At 44.7% G+C, this 20,119-nt stretch overlaps 1 protein-coding gene across 3 annotated transcripts in view; it reads right to left on the bottom strand.

Annotated features, from left to right (window-relative positions):
* The window catches only part of Sptbn1 (spectrin beta, non-erythrocytic 1), a 186,514-nt gene that overhangs the window by 99,435 nt on the left and 66,960 nt on the right, over nucleotides 1-20,119 (bottom strand). Inside the window, exon 1 of one of the 3 annotated variants that reach the window (XM_042691169.1) lies at nucleotides 9,639-9,979. The exons of 1 other annotated variant lie outside the window; for it this stretch is intronic. In XM_042691169.1, the coding sequence (XP_042547103.1) occupies nucleotides 9,639-9,747 (109 nt within the window). In that variant the 5' untranslated portion in view covers nucleotides 9,748-9,979. Of the gene's footprint in view, nucleotides 1-9,638; nucleotides 9,988-20,119 lie in introns of those variants that run through there. One more of the 3 variants, XM_042691170.1, reaches the window with a different exon arrangement.

Raw genomic sequence — 20,119 nt, forward strand, 5'->3', positions numbered from 1 at the left:
CAGGGAGAAGCTGGAAGATGTTGGGTAAATACAGTCCTTTCTCTAGTACTTTCCTTTCCCCTAAGCCAACAGGTTTCAACAAGTGCTCTTCTCCCCTCCCTAATCAATACCAACCACTTAAGAACTTCATCTGCAGACTCAAAGTGAGCATTTATCAAAGAATACATACTTTCATTTACTGTTTCCCCTTCAGCCCTCAAACCTGAAAACACTGCAAGATATGCATTAAAGTGGAATGAAGTCTAACCAGTCAGAAGAACAACAACATTAAATATAGACTCACTCTATTAATATGTGGTATTTTGCTTCATTGAAAAAAAATTGCTTGAGCCTGGTACCACAGGCTCACACCTGTAATCCTAGCTACTCAAGAGGCTAAGATCTGAGGATGGAGGTTTGAAGCCAGCCCAGGCAGGAAAGTCTAAGAGATTCTTATCTCCAATTAACCACCAAAAAGCCAAAAGTAGGTGTGGCTCAAGTGGTATAATACCAGTCTTGAGCAAAAAAGCTCAGAGAAAAGCCCCAGAACTGGCACACAATGATGATGATGATGATGATGATGATGATGACGACGACAGCAGCTTAAAGGAATATAAAGGGTTTAACTGTAAAGGAGATATGGATGCTGCCACTTCATGTAGACATCTTGCTAAAATTCCAGAATAATTTAAACAAACTAGCTCAAAGTATTTTTCTAATTCCCCATTAATACTAAATCGATAAATGAAAATAAACTTTTTTTATCCTCACACATTTCTATAACTGCATGATTATCAAGTAGGAAAATCCCAAGCTCTACGAAGACTTACAAAGCTAGAAATTAGCCAGCCAACATATAAAGCCTTATAATATCTTAGACTAATAAACTTTAACGATTATACATTCAGATTTTCAAGATTTTTATAGTTAAAATGATAGTTTACTTACACACATACACACACTCCAAGATGTAAACACTTCTCATACGTTTATCATGATCTATATCTAAGGTATAAACGTCAAGGTTAGACCTTTTCTGTTCATGTGGAAGAGGGGAAGAAGTGACAGGTAGCAACTATTACCTAGGCAGTTACTCTTAAAATTGAACATGCAAGCCAGGCACTGGTGAGTTCAGGCCTGTAATCCTAGCTACTCAGGAGGCTGAGATCTGAGGAGGGCTGTGTGAAGCCAGCCTGGGTAGAAAAGCCCCTGAGACTCTTCTCTCCAATAAACCTCTCAGAAAAAGCTGGTAGTAGCACTGTGGCTCAAGTGGTAGAGCATTAGCCTTGGGCACAAACAGGCTCCAAGACAGTGCCCAGTTTCTGAGTTCAAGTCCCAGGACTGGCAAAATAAAAATAAAAATGGAATGTGCACAAAAGCCCCTTGAAGACATTGCTAAAGCCAGGCGCCAGTGGCTCACGCCTGTAATCCTAGCTATTCAGGAGGCTGAGAACTGAGGATCACGGTTCAAAGCCAGCCTGGGCAGGAAAGTCCGTGAGACTCTTATCTCCAATAAACCACCAGAAAACCAGAAGTGGCACTGTAGCTCAAGTTGGTAGAGCACTAGCCTTGAGCTGAAGAGCTGAGGGACAACGCTCAGGCCCAGAGTTCAAGCCCCATACTGACAAAAAAAAAAAAAAAAAAGATCTTGCTAAAATGAGTTTCTGACTCAGTAAGTCTGACATATGCCTAAGTCCGAGGTAGACCTAATAGGCTGCATTTCTAACATATTCCAAAGTCATCTGCAGATCACACTAAATAACAGAATTCTAAATTCAAGGAAGTTAATGTTGTTTCTAAGCTTGTCACACACCAAGGAATGCAACACATGTTCCCTGCCTCCGGTGACCATGACCCTCCAAAACAACCATCCTCCACAGGGCTCAGATGAGTAAACAATTTTAAAAACTAGATGAAGTTATTCTTCTATTTGAAGTTCTCTAGTAGTTTCTCAGTGTCTGACTTACTTCCAAAACTTCTAAACCTTACAGTTCCTTATCTTTCCAAACGCCTTCTACCATCTTCCCTCTGTACTCTTAAGCTCTGGCCACCCTAAACATGCATGAACCCCCCTACCTGGGTCCCTTACCTCTACCTGAGTCCCACTTGGACACAAGGTTGCTATTTCCTTCTATGTTTGGTCAAGTCAGCCAGCATTTCTTACACTGCTGAAACATGCTGACCCACACAAGTTCTAACAGACGACAATTGCTCATAGAAAAGCAGGTAAACAAGGAGTATCTGTTAATAAAAAGAATCAACTAAAAAGGACCCTATTTTAAAATTTCAGCTTTATTTTAATATTTTATTTCTGAGCATCTTCCTGCTTTGAAGCAGTTTAGTGACCTACAACCAAGCTTTTAAATGGGAGGTCCTGTCTACTCATAAAATGATTAACAACTGCCACATTTTTAATTAAGCTACCCCTGCAGAGAATTTCAAGTTAGAAAAATGCTTATAATGTCCTCATCATTTACTTCACTGTAATTATTACTTCTAATAGCTGGGCCTCAATGTCAACAGAACATGTTAGGCAAAGAGGAAGAATAGGCACTGGAATCTAAAGATGGCTGGCTTATTGAATTCACCTGGTTCATTTTGATAAGGTGCACAGTGCAATATGCCATGAACAGACATATGGCTGCGAAGCTCCCCTTCACTGAAAACTTAAAAGCTCTGCCTCTAGCTGTGTCACTTTCCAGAAGGGAGGACTTTAAAAAAAAAGTTCATACCTGAACTGTTCTACATTATTTTCTGATAAGCAACAACTTTAGAATTTGTAGTACATGTAGAAGTTTTCTTTATAAGGAAATAGAATCATGCGAACTAGAGCCATAGTTCACATTTTAATAGTACATGGACAAGTTTTCAAAGAAACTTCAGAGAGTATAGTACTTGCTTACGTTTAACACCAACCTGTAAGAGATTTGACGTGTAGATTTAAAAAGCAGTGCAGTGCAGGACAGGATGCGGCCAGGCACCATCTACTTCCTTTCCAGATGCCAAGTTGCTGGGATTTTTGCTCTTAAGGTTAAACCCAACAAGGTTTTTTTGTTTTTGTTTTTTTAACAATAAAAAGCTGTACTCGATATCTAATTGAACTGTCCTCAGAGCTGACATATACTGTTTTTTTTGGAATTTGCACCTCTTGCTGTAATGGCTCTCCCATTCATCTAGTGGGAGCCTAGAGTGGGTAACTGACCTCACAAGGCAGAAGTGGTGTGAGGCTCACAGATGTCAAATGACTTCTCTTAACACAGCAGGGCAGAGCCATTCCTAACTACCTGCATGCCTTTCTCCTATTTCACAACTTTGTTCTGAAATATGCTTTCCCCCAACTATTCATTTGTCAGATTGTATCTGCTCCTACTTGGAGGGAACTCAAGGAATATACTCTTCCATATTTCCTACCACTTCCCCCCACCACCACTTTTTTATTTTTTATTATAGCCCAGGTGCTATCCTTTTTCTTTTTCACTCAACGCTAGCTCACGACCACTTGAGCACAGTTCTACTTCCAGCTTTTTGGTGGTTAACTGGAGATAAGAGTCTCATGGACTTTTCTGCCCAGGCTTGCTCTGAATTGTGATCTTCAGATCTCAGCCTTCTGAGTATCTATGATTACAGGTATGAGACACCAGTGCCCCCTCATTTTTTTTCCTCAAAAGCAGCAGGAACTAAGAAGGGGTTGTTTCTCAAACTTCCTTGCGCATAGAGGCCATGTGACAGGTGCTAAAACTTATTCCCAGTTTCTGATGGAGATGAGAAGGACTCCTAGCAAGTTCCCAGGTCATATTAATGCTATTTGGGGATTTAATTTTGAGAGCTTCATATGAAATCCTCTATGATAGGTAGGTAGTCAGTACCATTCATTTTATTTGTCCTTTAACAAATAATTATATGGGAAGTGGCACTGTAGCTCAAGTAGTAAAGCGCTTGCCTTGAGCTGAAGAGCTGAGGGACAGCGCCCAGGCCCAGAGTTCAAGCCCCACGACCGACTCAAAAAAAAAAAAAAAAAAAAGAATTTTGCCGGGCGCTGGTGGCTCATGCCTGTAATCCTAGCTACTCAGGAGGCTGAGATCTGAGGATCGTGGTTCAAAGCCAGGCCGGGCAGGAGAGACCATGAGACTCCTATCTTCAATAAACCACCAGAAAACTGGAAGTGGTGCTGTAGCTCAAGTGGTAGAGTGCTCACTTTGAGCTGAAGAGCTGAGGGACAGCGCCCAGGTCCAGAGTTCAAGCCCCACGACCGACCAAAAAAAAAAAACCAAACAAATAATTATGTGGTTAAGATAGGTTATGTTGGGGCTCCCTTGGTCTTTAGGCTTTCAGATTCAAATAATATACAAAAAACAAATACTGGGACTGAAACAAAAAAAGCAATGCATGAAAGTAACAGGAAAACAATCAAGTGGTTAAACTTCATCTCTAATGGGAAGGAAAGAAAGCAGAGGTTCTCAGCTTTTCCTTCCTTCTGTGAATCTTGGAGAGTGGTATCTGAAATGCATGAAAAGATTCCCAATGAGATAGCAGGGCCTGAAGGGTAAGGGAAAGATGTAAGGAATCATGAGCTGTACTGAGGATATTTATCAAGAACGGGAGCTATGAACAACTGGAAATGTTGGCTCAACTCAAATTCCAACAAAGTCAATCCCCAACTTTTTTGCAAGTAGAACTCTTGTCAGGGCCTGGCTTTAGAGATAGATAGCAGCAGGAAGGCACTTGCCAGGAAGAGACAAAAACAAAGGAAGAAAGAGCAAGGCTGTGACTAGAACCCTTTTCAGACATAAGATGTGAAAATGAGTGACAATACCAGAAGTTATCCAGAAGCTCTCCCATCATAATCCCTTGACTTCACTCTCCTCACCTAAGTGGTATCTTTTCTTCAAACGCTGTTTATCTGTCACTCTCCTCTTCTGCATAACTGGCCTCTTGGAGTCTTTCCAAATTTGGATTTAAGGATTTGGGGGTGGGGGGGTTATGAGGGGGGGGAGGTGTAATACTGACGGTTGAACTCAGGACTTCCCACTTGATAGGCAAGCACTCTACTCTCTCAGGCCATACTTGAGCCCTTTTGCTTTAGTTTTTGTTTTTCTGTTGGCCGTGAGACCTGAACTCAGGGTCTGGGCACTCAGGGTCTTGAGCTACAGCTCCACTTCCAGTTTTCTGATGGTTAATTAGAGATAAGTCTCACAGACTTTGCTGCCTGGGCTGGCTTTGAACCATGATCCTCAGATCTTAGCCTTCTGAGTAGCTAGGATTACAGGCATAAATCACCAGTGCTCAACTCTTTAGTTACTTTTTAGATAGGGTCTTGCTTTTTGCCCAGGCTGGCCTATTTAAGCTTTACACAGTAGCTAAAATTATAGATATGCGCCACCATACCCAGATATATCTGCTGAGTTGGGATCTTATGAAGTTTTTTGTTTTGTTTTGGCCTGGTCTAGCCTGGAATCCCAACCCTCCTAATCTCAGTCTCTTGCTTATCTGGGATGGCAGGTACTTACTGATGCACTTAGCTATTTGTTGAGATGGAATCTTACAAACTTTTGGTCTGAGCTGGCCTCAAGCCCCACATGACCCTCCTTAATGTCTGCCTCCCAAGTAGCTAGAATTACAGGCATGAGCTACCAGCATCCAGTTTGGATTTAAGAATTTAAGCTGAAAGCACTGGTGTTTTTTGGCTCACCAAGCCAGAGGGCAGCCCATGTCCAGACATCTGACCAGAGCTCTCTGCACAGACTGACTTCCCATGCCAGCAGCTTGTATTCATGGAATCTGAGTGACAAGAGTAATACATTCCTATAGTCTAAAGCTTTTCATCCAACCCCTACCTTCTTAGCTGACAGGGAGGAGCTATGGCTCCTTCTAGTGCAAATACATTGAACCAAAAGAGCTCATTTTTCAGGAATGTCAGCTGCTAAGTGGCAGGGTAAGGTGCAAAGAAGGTAAAGTTCATTGTGATGCTTTTTCAACTAGGTCACATTTTCACTACAGTATCATCTTTACTAATAACGCTAAGGGGGCCAATGGGATGGGTGCTAGTGGGGGAGGGGCGTTGGAGGGAAGCAGGTTCGAGCTGCAGATCCAGAAGGTTTGAGGGCAAGGCAGGAAAGCTGGAAGAAGAGAAAGCACAGGAGGTGGGGTTGTTGGGGGGAGTCTTTCAATGCCAAGCTGGAGCTGGAATTTCACTTGTACAATAGGCACAAGCAACAGTTTCAGAGTATCCAGATAGCAAGCCTAGTATTCTCTCATAAGGACTTAATCTGGTAAGGGTGAAACTGGGGAGAAAGTATCATGAACCTCTAATAATACAGATTTTTCTAAACTTGTTACACTAAGTTAAATTCTTTCAATTAACTTTGATTTAAAAAAAATTAACCCAACTTCCAAGATGCACAAACTGGTTCACCTGAAGAAAGTGATGCCTTAAAAATTTTGCAGGTGAAAAAAAATGACAGCTGGGCGCGGGTGGCTCATGCCTGTAATCCTAGCTACTCAGGAGGCTGAGATCTGGGGATCACAGTTTAAAGCCAGCCTGGGCACGAAAGTCCATGAGACGCTTATCTCCAACAAAACATTCCGAAAAACCGGAAGTGGTACTGTGGCTCAAGTGGTAGAGCACTAGCCTTGAGCTAAAGAGCTGAGGGACAGTGTCCAGGCCCAGGGTTCAAGCCCCATGACCGCCAAAAAAAAAAAAAAAAAAAAGGACAGAAAGAAGGTATGTACTGGGGATCAAAAACTATCTTGTCAGCCGGGCGCTGGTGGCTCACGCCTGTAATCCTAGCTACTCAGGAGGCTGAGATCTGAGGATCGCGGTTCAAAGCCAGCCCGGGCAGGAAAGACTGTGAGACTCCTATCTCCAATAAACCACCAGAAAACCGGAAGTGGCGCTGTAGCTCAAGTGGTAGAGTGCTTGCCTTGAGCTGAAGAGCTGAAGGACAGCTCCCAGGCCCAGAGTTCAAGCCCCACGACCGACCAAAAAAAAAAACGATCTTGTCTTAGACCAAAGGCCTTAGTGATATATGTCTCTATAAATTTCTCTGTCTTTCCCTATCTCTCTCTCCCTCCCTCCCTCCAAGTCAATGAAGTTTTGTTTCTATCCCTCTTATTTACTGATCCATAAATCACTACTACTACTTACGTAAATCGACCAGCTCATTTAATATCATCCTTTCCTAAGCCAGAGTGGCAAACCTCTTTCTGTGCCTTTGGAATTCTTAGGATGCAGCAAAAACGCAAAATAACTCCCAGAGAATCATAGCAGTCTAAGCAAATAAACTCAGATAGGAGGTATAAAAAACAAACAATATCGAGTAGTATTTTGCCAACATTGGGTGTTAAGAGCTAGGAAAGATTATATCCAGAAGAGTAAAGAGGTAGCCTTGTAGGTGGGTATAAAATTAAATAAAAGAGACTGTGCATGTTATCAAAAGCTGGTTGAGGCAGAAGCCCGTGGCTCATACTTGTAACCCTTGCTACTCAGAAGGATGAGATGTGAGGATCACAGTTCAAAGCTAGCCAAGGTAAACAAATCCCTAAGACTCTTCTATCCAATAACAAAAAGTCAGAAGTGGAGCTATGGCTCAAGTGGTAGAGTGCTAGCCTTGAAAGAAAAGTGCCTAGGCCCTGAGTTCAAACCCTAGTATTGGCAGACACAAAAAAGTAATGACCACAACTATGAATACTAAAGAGTACCAGGGCAGAGGTGGGAAGGAGGAGGCTTTTTATCAAAATTCTTAGATGGTTGTGTTTAAAATGCAATCAGTTTTATTTCTCACCCAAGACACTCAAAAGTGATCCTAATGTGATCCATCACCCTTGAAAGTTAATTCAAATGTCCTCACTTCCTCAACACTGGGTGGTTTTCTGTTATAGAAATACCAACACTAAACTTGCGCAACTAACTCTAGACCACAATGTTTTACAATAAAGTTATCTGGAGCTAAACTGGGAGGGCAGAGGTCAGTTAAGAACTTTTACAGTGACCATACAACACAAAGCCTGCCCATTTGGAAAGAATTTCCATAAGAAAATATTTGAGGTAAAAATATCAGGAGGTACAGATAATTCTTTTTTTAATTTAAATGTTTCCTTATCCAGAGAGGACAATTAAGATATTTCCTGTGTGTAAGCTCCACCCTGTTCAGTGAGCAGTTTAGAGTCATCTCAGCCTTTTGTTATGGGTGGGCCTGAGCTTCCCACACCTTTTCATTTTCAACAGCTTTGGCCTTTTTCCTGAGGTGTGGGCAGCCTGGAAACATCACCATGGGTATTTTTCTCAGACTCCCCCAGGGGTGTTTTCTCCTTGAAAAAAATGACACAATGAAGTAGGGAGTCACATTCTGAGTTCCCTGGCTGCTAACAGAGCCCCAAAGAGCCACACTAGAAAATGAACACCCGTCCGTTTCACCACTTGCAACTCCTCACACCTAAACTTTCAAACAAGGAGACTGCTTTTGAAGACTCCTAACTGTTCCCTAGAGTGAAGAGAACTGCCCCTGAGCTAACTGCCCCAGGAATGCAGCAGTTTAGCAAATGTTTAAAATCACGTCCTGTTCTGCTTCTTGTTTTCCAAGAGTGTCATTACTGTCAACTATTTCACAAACCCATGAATGAAATACATCCTTCCCCACTCCCCCTTCCCAAGAAAAACACAGTAGGACTAGGCTGCTTCCTTCCTCTTCACAGGAACCGCGTTGGTGCCACCGTGAAGACTTAAAATAGGAAACACGTAGTTTTTGAATGCTACGCTTTACAGTAGTAAGAGCCATTCCTGGCCCAGTCCTGATTCCTGGAGCTTCCAAACGGAAGTGCTTCTGTTTTCAGTTACAAACTCTTTTTTTTCAAGGATTGCTTGAGACTTGCTGCCGGGGCCTGCAGGCTGGTTAGTGACAGCCCAGGGTTGCAGGCAAGAAAACCCAGTACAGCGCTGTACGTGCAGGATCCTATGTGTCCTAAAAATATGGGCAGGAAGATCCTGGATGCATCTCATTAACCGAACCTGATACAGACTCCAAAAAAACCCTGTAATTGATCCAACTAATCCAGCCCATGGCATTGAATGACAATTACTGGCTTTTATTATAAATTACATGGCCCACTAAATGGATGGGAAAGCTCTCCCCCAACACAATACATCAAAAGGGATAAAATTAAGCTTCAGAATCAGAACTGTAATTTACTGAAGACTTAGGAACAAAAAAAGACCACTCCCCCCCAAACCCCTTTGTTATTGTTCTACAAGACTGGATCTCAGCAGGGCACTTTACACCTTGAAGGCTCCCAGAGGCAAGAGGTTGGGGGCTGGGAAGCAAAGGTGACTAAGGAACCAAATACTTGCCTACTAATGGCTCTATTAGCACTTAATGGGGGGGGGGGGTAGGAGAGAAAGAGAGGGAGAAAGGGAGAAGTAAAGCAGTAGATACCTGACAACTGAGAGTACAGGAAAGACGAGGGAGGGGGTAGCAGTCGTGGTGTAGTGTGAGCAACGGCCTCCTGAAAGAAGCTGTGCACGACCAAGCGTGGGCTCTGGAAGGCAGGCCTTGTGGCCACAGACTTCATCTGGGTGGGGACCTACCTAACATATGGCAGAACTGGAGTCTCCGAGCCCCCACCAGCTCCTCCCGAGGCAGCTTAGGCCTTGGGAGGGGACTCACCTTGGAGCTGCTTGAATCTCCCTTCCAGCTGGTTGTAGTTGTAAGGCACCTGCCCCGTGTAGGCCGGCGACAGCGGCCCCGAGATGCTGGAGGTCCTCTGCAATTCCATTAGGCCCGGCTTAGCGCCCCGGCGGGCTGCACACTGGAAATCCCGCTCGGGTCCCCTCCTACCCCCATCCAACTCGCGGCAGCTTCCGTGAGGCCCGCCTCCCGTCCGGACCAAAAGGGCTGGACCTCAAACGAGCCGCATTCCAGTGGGAAACGGGTGCGGGGTGCTCCGACGGACCGCAGGTCGGCTGCAGAGTCCACCTAACGCCCGGGCGCGGATCCCCACCACTCCTGGGGGGACCCTCCTTCCTTTGGGTTGCTTTGGCCCCGGCCTAGAAACTTGAAAGAAACTGCCAAGGAGAGAAGGAGAGAGAGGAGGAGGAGGAGGAGGAGGAAGAGGAGAAGGGAGAAACAGTCCTACCTAAAAAAAAAAAAAGGTTTAAATATGGCCAATCGTAGGCGCGCGCGGCCGCCCAGCCCGGCCGGCAGCACACACCTCCTCCCACCTCCTCCCGGTGGCGGCCGGTTTGTAATTTAATCAGAGCCCGGCCGGGCGGTGATGTCACCTGATTAGCATAACAGCATTGTGGAGGAAACTGCAGGCGGGACCACGAGGAGGGGGCGCGGGAGGCGGCGGGCCGGGCCCGCAGCCCCGCAACCCGGGGCTCCCTGGGCGCACCCCGGCCCCGCGGGGCGGAGCGGGGCGGGGGGGTTCCCTAACAAAGCTGCTGCAAGCACCAGCTTCCGTCGGGCGCCCCGCGTAACGGAAAAGTGTCCGATTGCTATCACGCATCAAGGGACGCAGGGCCACCCCGAGGCCTGGAGGGTGGATAGGGTCCCGCAGGGTCCCGCCACCCCCCACGATCACGTCACGTTGGGAACGTCTGCGGAGAACAGAGATCACACACACACACACACACACACACACACACACACACACACACACACACACACACACACACACACACACACACACACACACACACACACACACACACACACACACACACACACACACACACACACACACACACACACACACACACACCCTTGGGTGCGCGCGGGCGCCAAAAGCGCGCGCCCGCCTTCCCCCAGCCAGAGCCAAGCAGTCAGGCTGTGCGCCCCATTACAGAGACGCTGCCGGGGACGGAGAGGGGGGAGGCTCAAGCCCAGTGGAGAGCCTTTCCCGGCAGACGTGCTGTCAACCTGGGAGGTTAAGCTGGGGCTTTTCTATCGTGGTAATTCCATGGGAGGAAGACTCACAGGGAGCACCGCGTTGCAAGGCATTATGGGAGAAAGGTACACAGGTAAACACCACCCAGATCTCTGACCCCGGAGGAATTTATGATCAGGTGCGGGGGGGGGGGGGGGGGGGGGGGGTTAGAATAAAGGGAGGAGGTGGGAGGGAAGCCCTCAAGTTAAAAGCTTTTGGTTTTTAAACTTCTGTTGTTTGCTCGTTGCCACCAAGAAAGAAAAAAGAAAAGAAACACGTTCTGCAGAAAATAACATGATCAAATGTGTCCTTGGGAAATAACTGACTCTAGTCCTGTTCCTCCTCCCACCCTTTTTTTCTCCCTCACTAGCTAAAGCTGACACACAAGTTACAAGCCTGGAGCCCTGCAGGGATAATTCACTTAAAGTAGGTGTTTCCATTCCTAAAGGATTCCAACATTTCCCCAGTCCAAGTACACTTTAAGCCGGGGCACTTGTAATTCAAGGGGGGCTGTATTTTGTCCTGAGCAAAGTTAAAAACTAAACTCAAGAGCCCAGAATACGCTTGGTTCAATAACCCAGACAGATCCATAACATCAACTTTGGCTTTCAAGACAAGTCCACTCAAGATAAGAAAGAAGATATTTCTCATCATCCAAGAAGTAGAGCATATGCTCAAGCCTTCTAACCTTTACCACCTCACAAATGCTGACTTAAACTAGGTGGGAAGGCAGCAAAACAAAATACTGGGTCTGGGAAGAAGCACTTACCTAGGATTCTCAGGACCTGCGTTTCTAAGCCTGGTCAAACCTCCTCATCATCCCATGACCTTGAAAGAAACCCTGGATTCTTTCCAAATTGTCAGCTTTTCTTAATAGCACACAGAGTAGGAATTAATGCCTATCTCAACAAAGTCCCTTAAGAGATAATATGAACATGCTCTAAACTTTCTTCATGCTTTTTAAAATTAAAAGTACATTTTTCGGGGCTGGGAAGGTAGCTCAGTGGCAGAGTGCTTGCCTTGCATGCATGGCCCAGGGTTTGATTCCTCAGTACCACATAAATCGGAAGTGGTGATGTGGCTCAAGTGGTAGAGTGCTAGCCTTGAGCTGAAGAGCTGAGGGACAGTGCCCAGGCCGAGTTCAGGCCCCCACAACAGACCAAAAAAAAAGTACATTTTTCAAGGTCCTTATTTTTCTTTACATTTTCCTCATTCATACCACATCAAGACTACAAAGAGAGTTTGGGAAGGTGGCTCAGTGGTAAAGTGCTTGTCTCGCATGCATGAGGCCCTGGGTTCAATTCCTCAGCACCACATAAATAGAAAAGGCTAGAAGTAGCGCTGTGGCTCAAGTGGTAGAGCTCTAGCCTTGAGCTGAAGAGCTCAGGGAAAGCAACCAGGCCCAGAGTTCAAGCCCCATGACCAAAAAAAAAAAGAAAAAGAAACAAAGACTACAAAGAGAAGTATGTGGGAATTGCTTCAATGAAGATCTTTTTACGTCGGTGGGGGGGGAGGGGGGAAGGAGAAGGATTGGGATTGGGGGGGAGGGGGGAGGCTGGGAAGGGATGTGAAGGGTAAGCCAAAGGAGGAGGCTGCAATGCTTGGTAAGAAATGTACGCATTATCCTGCCCATGTAATTGTAACCCCTCTGTACAGTATGTTCACAAATAAAATAAAATTAAATTTAAAAAAATAAATAAAAAGAAGATCTTTTTAATAAGCACTGCTTTACTATTAAATATACTGGTGAGATAATGAGTCTAAGCATCCAGATGTAACACAGAAAATGAGATTTCAAAGTGCTCTGCCAATTTATACCATTTAATTTTTCATCTTTAAGCCATTTAGTGAACAGACTATGAGTCACCAACCAGCATCTCCCTTTGGCTCCCTCGGGTATGGGGAAGTACATGGAATGAGCTTTCCAAGTAGCCAGGGTACATAGAGTGATGGCAGAAGCTGGTACCCGCGCAGCCAACAATCCCAAGCAGCTGGTGTTGAACAAACCAGGCTGAGTGAATATATCCATGTCTTCAAAAGGTTCTGAAACTAAGAAAGGGTTTAATAACTCCACAGGAACAGTAGGTGAGAAATGGAAATATTTATCTAGTATGATAAGGCCAGAGAAGAGGGCCCATCTGACCATTTCTAATTCAGCAGTGGAGAGGAGGTAAAGGCAAGTCAAAGACACTCATGGTTTCCTTTCCAGGGTCTGTTGGGCTACATTTACAGTATTCAACATGTGCAAGGCACACTACTGAGTGTTTTTTTGGAAGCGTGACAAAGATGACTGGGAGAAAGATACAGGAAAAGTTAGATGCAAACAACCAAATACCAAAATATGAGCGTTCAGAGGAGGAACAAGGAGGCCACATCTGCTAAGAAGAGCTCTAGCAGACAAAATGGCCTTGTGACCTGACCTTGAAACACAAAGAGATAACCAGTAAGCTTCAGGGAGAAAGAAGCCTTCCCACCAACATGTAAGACCCTCTGGTGCTACAGTGTGGCTGGTGCATAGGAACTGTCAGGCTGGGAGAGAAGCCATGAGAAAGGTAGAACTAAGTACAGGCCGCAAACTGTTGGAGACTTTTGAGCCTCTGGAAGGTATCTGAGCTAGGCTCTAGAAATGATTAATGTGGTAGAAGAGAGAGAGATTGAAGGTAGCAAGTGTAGTTGGGTGGTGACTAACTCTCCAGGTCAAAGGATCAATCAGGGTGTGGCAACAGGAATGAAAAAATGGAATGGGACTGATGTAAGAGTCCATAGGACTTTGGTAACCAACTGTAAGTAGGAAGTTCAAAGGATGGGAACAGGAAAGACTGGGCATTAGAGCTGGCTGGGGAGCATAGGAGAGGATTAAACAGGCTGACTCTGAGTCACCTGCAATAGCACCAGGTGACAAGTCCACAGCACTCAAGGTATGGAAAGTGCAGCTCAAAGCCGAAGACACAGTCCTGGACAGAGAGGAGTGTGAGTGGAGAGAGTAGTGGGGTTATGTCTAGGAGGGGAAGAACAAAGGCAAGGAGCTGAGCAGAAGCCTGGAAAGGCCTGGGTATGGAAGGCAGAAGAAAAACCAGTGAAATCCCAAAGGAATTAGGGAATGACAGTCTAATGGAGAAGAAAGAAAGGTACTCAAGGAAGAGAGGCAAAAGAGATGGCATCACACATTGGAAAGGAATAAGTAGAGAAAAAGGGAGAGCCAGGATGCAAATCAGAAGGTAAGTGGAGCTGGGCACCAGTGTCTCAACACTTGTAATCCTAGCTACTCAGAAGACTGAGATCTGAGGATGGCAGTTCAAAGCTGTCCCAGGCAGTAAACTCTGTAGGACTCTTATCTTAACCACCAAAAAACAAACAAACAAACAAAAAAAAAAAAAAAACCAGAAGTAGCACTGTAGCTCAAAGTGGTGGAGCATTAGCCTTGAGTGAAAAAGCTCAGGTACAGCACCCAGGCACTGAGTTCAAAAAAGAAAAAAAGAAAGTTAATGGGTTCATACAGCAAAAGCCAGGATACAGGAGTTATTGAAAAGGAGAAAGAGTAGAGGTAAAAGAGAAGAGGTAATGAAAGGTAAATTTCAGCCCTGAGTTGACATAGGCAGGAAAAGACCCATGGCAAAGAGGCTCAAAAGTGTAGTAGGTAGAGTATTCAGCCTTAGCCAAGAGGAAGTATACTTAACTTCAGTGGAAGGAGGAAGAATAGATATTCTAAAGAGGAAAGAAGAATTTTTTTTAATCAATTGGATTTTATTATGTAATTACTGCCCAGAAATGAAGAAACATCATTACATTTTAACTCTAAAAACATTTTAGTGTATTGCTAGGCAACTGAGATCCAGGTACATAGCTTCCTGAGGATTTGACAATACATTGTCAAATGAATAATTAGCAGAAGGAAGGCCTTTCTCAGTCTTGCCTTAGTAAAGCAAAAGGCTATGGGTTCTACCCACGGTTTTATTAATTGTGATTTTACATGAAGACTCTGGAAGGCCTTAGCTATGCGGAAACATGTGCATGTGAATAGTAATGTTAAGCGGAGAGCTGGGGAGATAGTTCTCAGACTGCTGAGTCAACTAAGCTTTTTTCAGAAACAGACCCTTCAATTTTGGCCTTTTTTTTTTTTTTAATCCAAAAACCAGTGTCCCTCATCCAGATCAGTGAGCTAACTCAGATACAGCAGCCTTCTATCCAAACTCCAAGAAGTAAGGGTAGCCAAGATTGACAAGCAAGGCAGCTACAGAAGCAAAGCAACTAAAGCCTTGTATTTGCCAAGCTTATGATACCAGAAAGGTAAAACTAGGTCTCTATGGTGATCTGTGGAAGGAAGGACCCAAGTTCAACATCAAGTACTCAGGCTCACCCTAACTTCTGAGTGCCACCAAGAAGTTACATAATCCTAAGCATGTGTTCCTAACTTTCCCAGGCCTCCTCACAATCCTGGTCCTTAACAGATAAGCAGGAATCTATAGCCATAAAAACTCCTTCTGGTCCTAAATGTATTTATCCCTTACTTGGGTGCCCCCTGCCCAATAATTACTGTAGTCCCAATCATCATCCACTCCACATAAACTGGATGGACGTGATGATTGTAACATCACCCTCCATGGCTTACAAAATGAGTAACTCTAAGAAGCAGGTATTGTCTCAGTTTTGGTCACTGTGGGCCAGGGATACACAGTACCTTCTTTAGCTAGAGACACCTGGCTGGACACAGCCAACAGGCAGACTGCAGATGACCAAGTCATCTTTCTACCTCTCCATCTCTGCCATTTCTCCTGAGTGCTAATGATATATCTTGCATACTAACTAAAGACTTCTAGGTTTGTCAGAAAAACTATAAAACTTGCTGGGGACATGGCTCAAGCAATAGGGTTCATTTTGTCAAAAACAAAAAGCTGTAAAATTTGCTAAGTGCTGCAAGGCAAACATAAAACCAAGTAAGCCTCCAAAGAACATATACAACTGGGACCTGTACACTGTAAGACTTAACACGTGGATGAGAATGAGAACGTAAGGGATGAAATGAAGCCTCTGTTCTAGGAGCCTTTGTGGGGTTAGGGAGGTGATGATGAATGTTTCCCCAAATCCTGCAAGCCTGAAAGGGGAAACTTGGAATGTTCATTTCCTGAACATCCAAACATAATCAAGACTGAAAATGTCAGGAGAGAGTGGCCAGAAAATGTTAAAATCGGATGGGATTTATACACATTCAATCCCAGGACTTGAAAAAACCCAAGAGCTAGAAAAGAAGTGGTGGAAACAGAAAAGAACAGAAAAACAAAGTTTCACATATAAACTGTTCTGCTGAACCTCTTGCTGCTGCTTTCCACTGACCTTTCCAGAACTGCTTTCCATTCTTCATCACTGTCAAATCCCTTGACAGATGTAAGACGACAGCCAATTTCTCCTGAGCAATTCCTTTTAGGAAACCAAAATATAGCACTACTACAAAAACAACCTTCTAAGCGGTGGCTCAGGCCTATAATCCTAGCTACTCAGGAGGCTGAGAACTGAGGATCTTGGTTCAAAGCCAGACCGGGCAGGAAAGTCCGTGAGACTCTTATTTCCAAAATACCACTCAAAAAACCAGAAGTGGCGCTGTGGCTCAAGCCGTAGGGCGCTCACCTTGAGCTGAAGAGCACAGGGACAGCGCTCAGGCCCAGAGTTTAAGCCCCATGACCAGAAAAAAAAAAAATCTTCTTCCCCTAGGATGGTAGGATAGATAGAGAAGCAGACCCAACTCCACATCATAGCACTAGTTTCTAGATCTTCCTGTCTCATCTCTGATTCTCATTCTGTCTCACCTTTCTGCACAACTTCTTCCTTTGCTAGAAGACACATTTCCACCTCCTATAATCTGAAACCCCTACCTGTGATAGTTCTTGTTTTTCTAGTATCTAATGTCCAGAAAGTCTCATCCCCCTACCTAGTTGCCATTTTCTCCCCCAAAGTCAGCTTCACTATGTGTCTTCTATTAAATAAATAACCATTGCTTCTTCAAAGGAAATTTCCCTACTTAGCAGAAATTCAACCAACCAAGTATACCACCATAAAATCTAGCAAGAACCAAGAATGTAAGGCAGAAATATGTGATGCCTCTTTGCCCGCCTCTAACAATTTTCAAAGTCTCAGTAGCAAAACATTTCATATTGGCATCTTACCTGCCTGCCACCTTCCTAAATGTCTCCTTGCTCCCCAGTTTTACCCTGCACTTAAGGCACACCACCTGTAAGCTCCCTTCCTCAATCTACACCACTCCTGGAAGACCAAAGATGAGACCACCTCTTACTGCTAGAATACTGTCCATGAGGGCCTTTGAGTCAGGGTTTGGACACGTTTAGGAAGGGAAGATGGGTAAAAGCAGATGGCACTTTGTAACCTTGTCAGTGACTGTGCCCGAAAAACTGGTAGAACAAGGAGACCATCTCCATGGAGTTATCTTAAATTAAGTGAGCTAAAATATCTATAAAGATCCCAGCATAATCCTAGCAGTCATGATTATAAATATTTAAACTGCTCGAAGTTTGAAGTTTAAAGAGGATTTTTCAAAACTTAATTCTACACCATGTGTGGCCATGTCTCACTACATCATAAAAGCTACTGGCTGGGTGATAGCGCAGGCTTCCTGTGGAAATGCTGACCTCAGCTGGGATCCAGAGTGGTCAGCCTTGTTAAGTTTTTGGACAAACACCTTTCTTTCATCTTGCCCATTCTGGCCTCTCGTTTGCTCAGGGTCAGCTCTCCAAAGAACAGCTGTGGCTCCTAGCACCAGGAAGGCTCACTGGGGACTGGACAAGGACATTTCTAGGTGGCAGAACCAGTCCTCCATTTGGCAAGTATTCACTCTTTAACTCCCTTATTATGCATGGGGAAAGGCAAACTCAAAATCCCATTTTACTGCCAGAATGCAGTAATGCCTCAGAGACAACACCAGTGCAATATGCACTAGGAAACAGGTTACAAAGGCATGTGTTTTGAGAAGGATCAATATTTCTTTATGGGGGCAATCAGATTTGGTGTTTTAAGAGAAAGGATATATATATATACAAGAAAAATTAAAGGGACCACTAAAGATACTTTTCAATCCATGGTGATATTAACTGTTCTCTCTCTCTCTCTCTCTCTCTCTCACACACACACACACACACACACACACACACAGACACACACACAGACACACACAGAACTATCTAGTCACATAAAGAATCTGAAACACCAGGGCAAATCTAATTTTCATCCATATTCTCTTCTATTTCTTGTCCTGACACTACTGCTGCAGAGAAAACTATCTAGCAAGTTATACTTGTAACAACCACCCAAGGTCCTGGGTCAGAAATGCAGTTTATTGAACTTTCTACCCCAGTCAAGCCTTACCCCTGCATTTATGGCATCAGTTAACTGCACAGGCAAAGCTTCCCTATATGGGCAAAACAACATCCCAGAGCAGAGGCCCCACCTTTGGCAAACAGGTGTTGCTAAGCTCCTCAAAGTAACAGAAACCAGAGCCAGGACCTGGCTCCTCCCCCACAGGTAGAGAGGTTTAAAGGAAAAGAACATCCAAGGAATGCAACTGGGGCCAGGCCTGCTCTTGCCCAGGATGTTTAGTTCTTCTTTCTACCCCCAACATGGAGAGGAAAGGCTGATAGACTGATAGACACTCTTGTTCAGAGCCACAGGACCAGAGTATACTAGAATTGAATGGGCAGTAAGAAGACACTGTTCTCCACATAGCTCAGCACTGGGGAAAAGGAGGAAATAGGCATCTATTATTTGTGAAAATAAGCTTTTGGACCCTGCCCTCAGGCATTCATACCCACCTTATCTTTTCTCAGAACTGAAATAAGGAAAGGTTAAAAAAAAAAAGAGGGCTGGGAAGGTAGCTCAGTGGTTGAGCGCTTGCCTTGCATGACTGAGGCCCTGGGTTCGATTCCTCAGCACCACATAAGCAAAAAGAAAAAAGCCAGAAGTGGCGCTGTGGCTCAAGTGGTAGAGTGCTAGCCTTGAGCTTAAGAGCTGAGGGACAGTGCCCAGGCCCAGAGTTTAGGCCCCACAACTGGACCCCCCCCCCAAAAAAAAGACCAAGCTCCCAGGCACCTGAGGTTGTAAGGAAAGAAAGGGAGGGAGCAGGGTGTGTGCAAACCTCCACACAGGCTGCACAACACCTTGACCACACAGGCCCATCAACCCATCCTATGTGCTCTCAGCCCCAGTCAGGAGCTCAGGTCATGGAAGGGTCTCAGACACAATTACAAAGATGGTCACACATAACCAATGACAAGTCAGTGATGGTAATTGTGATAGTTACAATAGCTACTGTTTCAAATGTATCAAAAAGTGAATTTCTATACTGGCTGGGAAATAGCAGAAAACACTGAGGTCTCTTTGATATGAATGGTCTGTGTTCTGAAGCACAGTATCTATGAGTATGAATGTATAAAGTATATGTGTGTGTCTGTCTGTGCACATGTGTACACATACCAGTCCCAGGGCTAGAACACATGTCCTGGGTGCTGTCCCTGAGCTGCTTCTCTGTTCAAAGCTAGCACTCTACCCTTTGAGCCATAGAGCCACTTCTGGCTTTTTGATGGTTAATAGGAAGTAAAGTTTCACAAGCTCTCCTGCCTGGGCTGACTTCTAATTATCATTCTCAGATCTCAGCCTCCTGAGTATCTAGTATTACAGGCATGAGCCACTGGCACCTCTCATGTGTAACTTTAATGTTGCTTCTAACCTAACCCCTGCCAACACAAATATGGCATGCTAAAATGAATGTGGGTTCTTGTACTTATTGACTGAATGTCAGTTCCAAGTGAAAAAACAGGCCCCGGTGCAGCAACAATGATGCGCAGCCCTGCCATGGCAGCATGTGAAATGCTTTTCGAGTGTGGTTATCCACTCCACCCTACCCCAGTACTTGAGCTCCTGCCGATCTCTCCATGAGATAGCACAGCCTCTTTCTCACAGGACTTTGCTAGGCAGCCACTGACTGAACCCAGGATCTGAATAATTCATGGACTGCCCTGTCACTCAGAAGTGCCAAGGCCTGCCAGCTGCCTATTGCCTGTTAGTTGGGAGGCAGACTCTAGACTTACTGAAAACGGGAGCTATCAGCTACCTCTGAGACCTTTACAGAAACATACACGCTACTCCTCTTTTTTTTTTTTCCTCCCCACTTTAAGAGCCGGATAAGTTCCTGTTGGATCAAAGTGTAAATGACTTTTAC

The sequence above is a fragment of the Dipodomys spectabilis genome, unplaced genomic scaffold, assembly GCF_019054845.1.
Source record: "Dipodomys spectabilis isolate Male_0828 unplaced genomic scaffold, ASM1905484v1 ptg000141l, whole genome shotgun sequence".
Taxonomy (NCBI): domain Eukaryota; kingdom Metazoa; phylum Chordata; class Mammalia; order Rodentia; family Heteromyidae; genus Dipodomys; species Dipodomys spectabilis.